The sequence below is a fragment of the Ptychodera flava genome, chromosome 6, assembly GCF_041260155.1.
Source record: "Ptychodera flava strain L36383 chromosome 6, AS_Pfla_20210202, whole genome shotgun sequence".
Taxonomy (NCBI): Eukaryota; Metazoa; Hemichordata; class Enteropneusta; family Ptychoderidae; genus Ptychodera; species Ptychodera flava.
In genome coordinates, this window is record NC_091933.1 from 581,328 (window position 1) to 593,347 (window position 12,020).

At 37.8% G+C, this 12,020-nt stretch overlaps 1 protein-coding gene across 4 annotated transcripts in view; it reads left to right on the top strand.

Annotated features, from left to right (window-relative positions):
• The window catches only part of LOC139134529 (protein MCM10 homolog), a 90,951-nt gene that overhangs the window by 27,159 nt on the left and 51,772 nt on the right, over positions 1–12,020 (top strand). For all 4 annotated transcript variants that reach the window (XM_070701391.1, XM_070701394.1, XM_070701392.1 and 1 more), the window contains 2 exons: positions 4,777–4,942; positions 6,233–6,391. In XM_070701391.1, the coding sequence (XP_070557492.1) occupies positions 4,777–4,942; positions 6,233–6,391 (325 nt within the window). The remainder of the gene's footprint in view (positions 1–4,776; positions 4,943–6,232; positions 6,392–12,020) is intronic.

Here is a 12,020-nt window from a genome sequence, read left to right on the forward strand (position 1 = left end):
TTGTCATTGTGTGTCATCATGACCTGGTACCTTGTGTTAAATAGGCAAGTCAGGTAGGTGCACCAAGGGTAAGTATATAATAGGCCACCGGTGTTGTGCCAAATTGTGCCCATGTAAAACTTTCAGTATCATTTAGTTTACTGCTACCACGTGGTATGTGCATAAACTGCAGGGTTCCCCGAAGTCACCAAAATGATTAGCCAACTCATTAGCCAAATCAAAACTCCTGTAGCCACTTTGAGCAACTTTTAAACAGTTTATGATCTCAAGTGTAGCAACAGCTTTCTCGGCATTCAGGAGTTCCTAATTTTACAAATCAAGATGTTTTGTATGTTGTTCATGATAGTTTTTACATTAAAGAAATATTTGTTTAGTTTTTATTACATTAATTATCTGTGTTTTTATGACATTGAAGGGATTGAAATACTTATTCATTTCTAGTGGTAAACTTTTGCCACAAGAAATAATTAGGTAGCAATTCTAAAAATCAGGTAGCAACGTGAAGTGTATATTACCACAGATACAGAATACTTCTGCAGCATTGAGTCAGTGTTCACAGTATGACAACTTATCATACATATACACTACAAGCTCCTTATGTGGTTTTGTTGGCAACACAAATACAAATTTTCTATGCAGAAGAAAGCATTTGGTAGCATTGTGACAGTGTAGATACAAGTATTGTGGTGTTGTGTCATAGTTGTGATCAAGCAGGCTCAATAGCATCTTCAGCGTAAGTATTTTTCTTGAGACAAAAGGGTCAGGTCAAAATCCTTTAAAAGAAGACACAATGATATTGTTCAATTCATTTCCCAATGTTTTAAAGAGTAGTAATAGTTTTAATGATAATGATAACATTGTAGCCCAGGAACATTTTCATTTGATATTTTGATATCATCAAGAAATGTCTGGTGATGTTCACTGTTACATCATTAAACTGGAGGAATCTGCAGAAATATTAATGTGATGATTTGAAATGGATATGCTTACTGCAACTGCTGTTGACAATTTTCCTAAATGCAATAACTGTTAATAAAATTTAATTTAAAACTGGCAGTCAAGCTAAATGCCATTAAATTGGAAAGCAAGAAATTACCTTTTATCATAAGATTGTACCTATTAGACCTCCCTAGGTGGTTTCTTTTGCACCATAATTGTGTACTTAAGGGGTCTTCATCATGACATCACATAAGATGACCCAGATTTGACCTTTCAGAAAACCTCAAGTTTTTCTCCTTTTCCCTTGTATTCTGACTCTGTTTGTGAAAGTTTCCTTTAAAATAATGGTTTTTACTATCAAACTGAGTAATTGCAGGCCAAATTTTGATTCAAGCAATGTAGGTAAAACTTGGACTAAAAAAGACGTCGGTACGCGGGACTCACGCAGGCAAAGCCAAGCCTCAGTGTATTCACGGTCGATATACGTCCATGATGTATTGTAGTATGGTCCGTCCATGAGGGAAGAGGGACCCTGATTGCAGTATTGAACAGCAACAATGTTTGCTTCACGTACCAGGGAATTTGTAACTTTGTAGAAAGGAGAGTAAATTGTTCAATACATTGCAACTTTGTAGGAAGGAGGGTAAATTGTTTCAACACCTTACAACATTTTATTGTAAAGCTGTAGTTTTCTATTGAGGAGGCATCGTGACATGATTTCATCAGAAGAAAAAAACATAAAAGCGTGCAAAGACGTCAATATTTTGCCATTTTGTAACCAAGCAGAACAGAGCTATTTTATCAGCCGGCCATATCGAAAGCGGTACACTCAAAGAACGAGAGAGAGTGGCAGCGCGTACGTACAGTGGCCTCATTGAAATTCACTTGTCCGTCGGGCTGGGAGAATGTTGTTTTCACTTGCCCGGACTCAAAATTCACTTGTCACGGGCGTCGGGCGGCGAGAATTTTCGAGCCCTGATCCATCCAAAAAAAATGTTCCCAATGTAAAAAAAGACAAACATACAAGTCAATTGTTTAAAAAAATGTGCCAATACAAAAAATACCTTGTCCACACAAAGTTGTGTCGCTTCTACACTGATGTTACTTTTACTTTGGTGTTATAAAAGCTGTCTGAATTCATTGGCCCAGCATTGGACCAATTTTGTTCCAATCGGAGACTGGGGCCAACTTAAAATCTAAGTCAGCCCAGATTTCTGTGTGTGGATGCATAACGCAAGCCCTGGTCTCAGATGATCGCCAGTTTTGATCACAGATCTTTTAGGGTCTCAGGTTATGATTTGTCATCAAGTTTACATTTACCAGAAGTTTCATTCTAGTGCTTATCATCCTGTGTACAGTCAGAACGACAATTTCCCCGCCAAGTTTCGTTTGACAGACAAGACTATGTCACCCAGTTCATAGTGCTTGCACAACTTAGAGATGCACATGTTAAGAATGTCGTTAAAATGCCATGTATTGATGATTTCTCCACCACTGGCGTATCTGACTCTGGCCTGTAGGCTCAGTGAAGATATGCTGAAATTGTCTGTGATGGCTGAAATAATGAGAGGCAGTCATATTAACCTTTTTGTGTGTGAAACGCATATGAAAAGCATGAACAGCACAAACATTGCAGTGCTATCCAAGCCCGCATTTTGAACTTTTCAAGGTCAAAGGCCATATTGAGCTTAAGTTTCATTACGATCATGTCTGAATGGAAACTAAATTTAATCTCTGATTCGGTGCTACATGGGACCAATATGGCCTTGGCCAAATTTAATGTGTGACCCTGGTTAAAGACAACAGTATCGGTTGTTTAAAAAATGTCACAAATAGAAAAAAGATAACAGCATCCTTTTTCTTAAAACCATGTTGCCAATAAAAAAATCAAGGTTTCACTGCTGTGGGGCAATGAAGATACAGTTGCTGTGCCAATAAAACCATTGATATCTGTAAAATTCTGTGCTGATATTCCACAAAATACAATCTTACCTTCATTTTAATCCTTCCAAGCCTCAAAACCACATACCATAATGGTAAAACTGCATTTGTTGATTTGATGTTGTTACATTTTCATAGTTTACAAAATTCTTAGATATCCAAGTACCAACTCCTTTTTAGTCCCCACGGACACCGTCCGGGGGGACTTATAGGTTTGGTCATGTCCGTGCTTGTGTCCGTGCGTGCGTCCGTGCGTGCATCCGTCCGTCCGTTCACGCAGATATCTCAGAGATGCCTGGAGTGATTTCATTCAAACTTGGTACAAGGATTACTTCATATGTCATACAGATGCACGTCAATTTGTTTTGTGATACTATCCAATATGGCTGCCAGGCGGCCATTTTATTACGATTTTTTCATGTACAGAGCCATAACTCAGGCAGGTTCCAACCGATTTTATTCAAAATTGGTACAAGGACATTGACCAATGTCACAGATATGCACGATAATTTGTTTTGTGATACGATCCAAAATGGCCGCTGTGCGGCCATTTTATTACAATTTTTTCATGTACAGAGCCATTACTCAGGCATATTCCAACCGATTTTATTCAAACTTGGTACAAGGACATTGACCTATGTCATACATATGCACATCAATTTGTTTTGTGAAACGATCCAATATGGCCGCCAGGCGGCCATTTTATTACGATTTTTTCATGTACAGAGCCATTGCTCAGGCACGTTTCAACCGATTTTATTCAAAGTTGGTACAAGGTTATTGACAAATGTCATAGCTGTGCACGTCAATTTGTTTTGTGATATGATCCAACATGGCCGCATAGCGGCCATTTTATTACCATTTTTTCATGTACAGAACCGTAACTCAGGCATATCTCAACCGATTTTATTCAAAGTAGGTACAAGGACATTGACCTATGTCATACATATGCACGTCAATCTGTTTTGTGATACGATCCAATATGGTCGCTGTGCGGCCATTTTGATACGATTTTTTCATGTACAGAGCCATTACTCAGGCATGTTCCAACTGATTTTATTCAAACTTGGTACAAGGACATTGACCTATGTCATACATATGCACATCAATTTGTTTTGTGATACGATCCAATATGGCCGCCAGGCGGCCATTTTAGTACGATTTTTTCATGTACAGAGCCATTGTTCAGGCACGTTTCAACTGATTTTATTCAAAGTTGGTACAAGGTTATTGACAAATGTCATAGCTGTGCACGTCAATTTGTTTTGTGATACGATCCAAAATGGCCGCTGTGCGGCCATTTTATTACGATTTTTTCATGTACAGAGCCGTAACTCAGGCATATCTCAACAGATTTTATTGAAAGTTGGTACAAGGACATTGACCTATGTCATACATGTGCACGTCAATCTGTTTTGTGATACGATCCAATATGGCCGCCAGGCGGCCATTTTATTATGATTTTTTCATGTACAGAGCCATTTCTCAGGCATATCCGCATGTTTCAACCGATTTTATTCAAAGTTAGTACAAGGACATCGACCAATGTCATAGCTGTGCACATCAATTTGTTTTGTGATGCGATCCAATATGGCCACTGTGCGACCATTTTGTTACGATTTTTTCATGTCCTGAACCATAACTCAGACATGTATCAAGCGAATTCATTCAAAAGTATTTTTATCACAGACCTAATGAAGAGGACTCTATCCTCTCTGAGGACCTGTAATCAAAATACTCATTTTCAAGTGGGGACTGTGTCATCAACAATGACTTGTTTTAATTATCAAACATTTACTGTGATGAAACAAAATTTTCACGGATGTTAAATGTTGAAAGTGGTTTGTGTTTGCTAGAGATCTACATGTTATAATATACAATGATATTATCTTTCAGAAATCCTTTGATATCATCAGCCATGATGAAGAAGAGAATGGAAGGCAGGAAGATGGTCAGAATGTCAGTATTACAGAGACACATCAATACCAATCAAAGTCTTAATGGTGACTGGGTTACAATTGGAGTCATCGTCAACAAAATTCCTCCTAAGACATCCGCTAATGTAAGTCCAATATAATATATGATAACAAGGGACTGCAGAGAGTGCCTTAGGGTCGGTGACCTCTTGCCTGACGTCAGGAGGGTAGATGGTCTCCAGCCTCGATGTTGCATAGTTCCTTCTTTGGCCTGTAATATTTTTATTACATGCCTCCCTCTACATAGTTTTCACTCCAAATTTTTGGGTTTACGTACAAATGACAATCGTAATCATGTGCTTTATTTCGGTGTCAGACTAAAATATGTTGAAAAAATAGAATTAATTTCATCATTAAATGGCACATCGATATTTTGAAATCACTGTTATGCTGTTTATTGATTATTTTATGCGTTATTTTGTATAAACAGTGTTTCCTTTGTAAAACATGTAATTTGATCATTTTTCTATCCCTAAATTTTCATGTTTTCAGTCAAATGTTGACTGTGTGGCAAGTTACCATTGAATCTTATGAAGCATGCAACATTAGATTCGGGAAGCATGTGATAAATGCTGTTGTAAGGTGATATGCATCATAAATGAAAGGAAAATACAAAAATCTTTCACATTATTCACCAAAGAAAACCACTTTTACTGTATAGTAATTTGCCCGTAACGTTACAGAATGTTGTTATACGTATAGTTCTACTCAAATCTCGGCAAATCTCTGGCTGCACTTGTAAGAGTCCCTTCCATATACATTGCACAGCCCATCACCCAATGAGATATCAAGTCTAGTAGAAACAAGAACATTGCCCATGAAACTCCAGAGAACACTCCCCTTCCCCCTTGAATGACGCCTGTGTTGCATAACAATTTTCATATTTCATCTAATCTCAGCAAATATATGAAACGTGCAATGTGTACCTCAGAAGGAACTTTGTACAGAGCTTACATCTATGCTCTGAATGCAGCTTGCATACAGGAATATTTAAGGTTGTACCTAAATTACTTCGTCAGGTCTTAAAAACTAAAACAAAACATATTTCTTCACATTTTGTTCATGTTTGAAGCCTTTTGTGCGAATATACTGAATCAGAAATAATTATTGCACAAAGACTTGGTGATAAATCTCAGTTTTCAAGATGCAAAAAATAATATTGCTTTTAAGATACAGTTTTATAATACAAAAATTAATGTTCGTTTTGTTGTAAAGAAATTAATATCGCCATTTATGGTAAAAAAATTTGGTGAGGCAAAATTGTTTTCTGTCCTTATCGTTCATATTGAATGGTCCATGTCATGATCAAAACGTAAGGCTACATCTGCTGAGATCTGCTGAACCCCCTCATCTCTCATATTTTGATATCTTCACAGGGAAAGCAATACAGTATATGGAAACTGAATGACTTACATAATGTAAATATTGTGATAGCCCTGTTTCTATTTGGAGATGTACACAAAGAACATTGGAAAGCTTCTGTTGGTACTGTTGTAGGACTTCTGAATGCTGAGGTGATGAGCAAAAAGGATGGAGTGAGTATTACTCAATTCAATTCTACAAGTATGTTGGTCTAGACACAGATTATCAGGTACAATACCTGTAACATTCAATTCACATTCAATACTTTCACATTCTGATAGAGTCAGGAAAACCTGAAAATCAGTGAGAACTATTCCAGGACATCCTCTTTGCTCCAGTGACAGAAACAAGTCTCGACTTGAATTGCCAGTCAGTTACTGTAGACTTGAAACATCTCTTTAACTATCTCTGTTTTAGCTGTATTTTCAGCTGGATTCTCTCACTCACTGCTGTGATTGGCAATCCAAGAACAAGTTCAAAATAGAAGTTTCTCAGTTGGGCAGTGATAACAATCAATAATTAAAGCTGCAAGCAGCGTTGGCGGGGCCCAAGCGGTTGCCATGGTTGAAAGTACTTGCATTGATGATACAATGTGCAAATTTTGAGCTTCCATGTGTTTCATGTGTAGAGAAATCTTTAGACTAGTTGTTAACACATGTGAAAATACATTTATAAGCTCACGCATCTCAATTCCCATGTGAAATGATTGTGAAAAGTATGCTTGACAGAGAGAGCGAACAAGCATTTTAAGTACAATTGATGTAGAGCATCATAGCTCATTCTGGAAATTTACCATGTGTCCTATGTGTTTACAAATCCTTTGACTAGTTGTTATAAGTGAAAATTTCCTGTCAAAGATCATTTTTCTCATTTCCCATTTACATGATTTTGAAAAGTGTGTCATAGACAAACGGGAAATAGCATTACAATAAATTTCCACTGATTGTGTGGTCACTTGTCAGCCATACAGACTGATGTGATGACAAGAAAAATAAAAATTTTGTCTGTCATCCTGCTCATGGGGAAATAATTAAAAACAAAATAAACACAAAAAACTCGGCGATAGTATATGTATAAAACAGAAGCTTAAAAAAATAATTGACACTTATATTCCATTCAGAACTGTACTCATATGTTACTCTTATATTGCGCTGTCAAAACTGTGCAAATGCTGCGTTTAAGTTAATCAAAGAACTGTTGTTATACACAAATAATTAAGCAACACTGCTGTGCAGTCTGCGTGCATTCCTATGATGTTGTCATGTTTAACTCCGTGTTGTTGATTGAAGAATAAAAAAAATTACAGTAACAAATTCCTGCCTCACCACATCATTTATGTCTAGGCGAACCAGCATTTTAAGCCAGATTGATGTATACCATCCTAGCTCATTCTGTAAATTAATATGTGTCCTATGTGTTGATATATCCTTGAACTAGTTGTTATACATGAAATTTCGTGTCAAAGATCATTTTCCCCATTTCCCATTTACATGACTTTAAAAGTGTGTGTCATAGACAAATGGGAAATAGTATTACAATAAAAGTCCATTAATTGTGTGGTCACTTGTCAGCCATACAGACTGATGTGATGACAAGAAAAATAAAGTTTTTTTTCTTCCTCTGCGTCCTATTTTCTGCTAATGAGGAAATACATGAAAAAAAACTGCAAAAAATACATCACGATAGTGCATGTATAAAACAGAACCGTACAAATAATTGACACTAACATTCAGATTAGAACTGTATACATATTTCACTCTTAAATTACTCTGTGAAAACTGTGCAAATGCTGCACTTAAACCGCTGAACTGTTGCTGTACTAAAATAATAAAGCAACGCTGCTGTACATTTATCTCTGCGTGCATCATGATGTTGTCATTTTTTCCTGCGTTGTTGATTGAACAATGAAAAAAGAAACCCGCGTCACCACATAATTTTTGAAATATGTCTAGAATAAGAAAGAAACGTTTTATTTTTCTTGGCGTAGTACTAGTTGTTTTAATGACCTGTACACTATGAATTTCAAAATGTGGGGTAGAACAAAAGGGTGTTCTTCAAAACCTGAAAATTCAAAATATTAAAATGCAAAAGTTACTGGCAATAACAAAGTATGGAGTTGTTACTCAGGAAACAAATGCTAAACATCGTGGTAAAAGTTGAAACTACAGTCTCTTTTATAATATTACAAGTTTTGCAGTAAGAAGAGTGGGTAGCTGAACAAATCATAACAGCCTTGAGTACGAATCCTCCTTTTTAAGTGTCAAATAATACTAGTCCTGAGGCAAAAGTTAGGCGTATGCGATGCAGCTATATTTAATAGTTACAAACCTGTAATCGCTATCAATGCTGTACTGCACATATTGCTATAGACAACGGCACGAAACCTGCTTCTGCATACCAGTTTTTCAAACGAATTAGATATCCATTCTCATAGCTGTTCAAAAGTAAAATACTCTTAGACTTGAGAAATGTGTGCATTATAGACTTTCGATAAATTTGCTTTACGCTTGAATTTAGCATGGAGCTTTGGTAGCTCTATGAATTTAACAAGCGATGCTCGGACACTGGCAGCGCACAGCGCATCGATGACACTTGGGTCAGGGGTCATCATCAAAAACGTCAGTGCCTATTCACGGCCAGCTTGATATGAATCATGCCACGGATCGCGAAAATCACGGATCATATATCCAAATGTTCATGACTAATACGTAAAGAGAACCCGAAAATATAAAACACATAATGATTTGATATGGAGAAACATCATTTTGTTTCACTGACGGTCAAGTTAAATGCTCAAATATCGCGACAAGACTTGCACATTTGCACAATATGAATGCGGAAGTACGTCGACTGTACTCTGCGGACGAGCGAGCGCCTTCTCTGAAAATCTGTTTACAATATCACGTCACAATACACTGAAATTCTTGCGAATTCATCTTTAAGGAAGCCAATTCACACAAGTTCCTAACGTCAGTACAGATATTTTCTTGTTGGCAGCATTACACCACCAACATTTTCGCCGTTCAGGAGTGCCTTACTCGCTCAACGTTGAAAAAAAGCCGTATGCTTTTAACCATGCCGTTCCTAACTTTGCAAATTCCAGTCGACTTTCCTACTCTGATCATAATCTTTCTTTCCATTTCATAGCTTTACTTGCGCTTACAACCTGTGTTAGGGGTGGTTTCTCCCCAATATTGGTGGAGCTGCCTAAAGTCAAAAACGAAAGTTTGCCGTTTTTGCTTAGTTTCACCGTCACTACGATCCTTCAGTGTTGATGATGACACTCACAGGCGTGCTGTTTGCATGGCAGGGCTGTGTGTTACCGGCGTTATACGGCCTCCCACCACATCGTATAACGCCGGTAACACACAGCCCTGTCATGCAGAGCTAGGTATTTGTATAAGTGTAGTTTATGCTATGTTCTGACGTTCTACGGAAGAGAACGTCGGAACGTAGCATAAACTATACTTATACAAACTACCAAGTAAACAGCACGCCTGTGACGACGTTGTACTGCACAGTGCACGGAGCAATCTGTAGGTACATTGTGCGAAGTTGTCCAACCCAAAACTTAGTAACATCTTAGTCAAATAGTCATGGTAAACATGGGTACTTTTGGTTTGTTAGCTATTTCGTAACAATTTTATTCATTACTGTATGTGTTACAAATACGATCTTCTGACGCATAAGGTCGGGGATGCACAGAGATAAAGTATTACTTCTCAAGTTGAATGCAGGACAGCGCGTGGACAGACAAAGTGATGACGTCATCTGCAATTTTCGATCCGCAAGTTTGGATAATATTTGCCTAAATCTTCTCGGCAAACGCTACTTTTTTCTCGCATTTGCGATTTTGCGAGCAGGCAGCGGAAACACTGCCTGCCTCATTGCGAACAAAGGAAGGCCACAACGCACCTTATTTTCAAGCAGGCGATTTATGTTTGTTTTTCAGATTTCGTCCATTGAAAATCCTACCAGCACGCGAACGGCAAACAAAGAATATATTGTATGGCACCTAATGTAGAGTGTTTGGATAACATACACAAGAACGTTCTAAATTACTCATGGAGTTGATCGTTGAAACTGAATAGTGACAGTAGTGGTACTTGGAGCAAAAGTTTCTAGCATTGTTGTTTCTGAACGTTGGTGTCACTCAAGTCCACATGCTTAAATATTCAAACCTTGGAATTGAGGAAGTGCATGTTTACTGAGTGTTCCCACTGTAATAAGCTGCGCAAACAACATTCTGAACAGCTACACTAACAACTGATATGGTCGCACCTAATTAGACCTAGAACAATGGCAAGAGCGTCCAGCTCTGATTAACCATTTTACCTGTAGGCTGTGAGTGACGATTTTGCAGTTCGCCGGCATTGAGTCGATAGCCTGTTATTTCAGCAACAGTGACGCAATACATTTTTCTACAAGTATTTTACTTCTCACTTTCCGATTTCAAAATGTTTATGACAAACAGCCTATAATGTTTATCATACCCTTACTTCATAATATTGACATTTTAGTTTCAATTAGATCTCAACGTCACCACGAACTTCATTACACAAGGTGTTGTTTTAATCGATGTGTATCAGCAATTTTGATGTGGTCTTGTTTACATTTTTAATCAGCTACATGCTCTCAGTTACACACACACCAGGGCCACTCCATGCATGTCAGATAGAGAAACATAAAAAAATCACCACACCTTGCAATGTCATATATCTTACTTTTTTATTCGTGATGAACAAGTGAACGTGCATTCAGACACCTACATACAAAATTACCCGAATAGCTTCATTTATGATCCTTGACACTCACAAAACAGCTGTGTGTAGACCCCAGTAATTGTGGCAGGACCTTGTCCCGCTCTATTTCAGTCAATCACAGCAGTCGGCCACCCCTAAAGTTAGTGGCACGCTCTTCTAAGTACTTCCGTGGCAGTATACTTGACAACGTCATCCTGGCGTACAAAACCTGGGCGCTGAAGTTACTATACACAATAGGCCGAGATTAGGGTTCGTGCGACTGCTAGTTGAATTTGACAGCGGGCATTGCAGTCTGTTGTTCCGTCTTTGACTCTCAAGTGTACAATATAACATACATCACTGATCGATCTTGACGAGGTTTTAAACTGCTGCCTTATGAACATTGGGGCGACTTAACCGATCCAAATACCTTTCGCAAACTTGAAAGTGCTCGCACTAAGAAAGATATGAGTAACATTTCAGTTAAATCTGTGTGTTGGTTTTTGAGAAGAAAATTTTTAAGGATTAAATTGCGATTTTCGCTATATCCACTACAGCGAACAAACCTCCTGACTGACCCAAACGCCTTTCGGAAATTAGAAAGAACTACCACTAGGGATTATGAGTGTAAAATTTTAGTTCACTCTGTGTATTGGTTCTGGAGGAAAATATTTTAAAAGATTAAATTACGAGTTTTGCAAAATCAAATATGGCGGCAAAACCATGTGACCTATCCGAATGCCTTTCACAAACCTGAAAGAGATATTACAATAGATGATACATGTAAAATTGCAGTCTACTCGGTGTGTTGGTTCTAGAGAAGAAGATTTTTAAAGATGAAATTACGATTTCGGAAAATCCAATATGGCGGCCAAACCACGTGACCGATCAAAACGCCTTTCACAAACTTGAAAGTGATCACTGTAAGCATGACATGAGTAAAATTCCAGCTTAATCAGTGTTTTGGTTCTGGAGAAGAAGATTTTTAAAGATTAAATTACGATTTTTTGCACAATCCAATATGGCGGCCAAACCACGTGACCAATCGAAACGCTTTTCG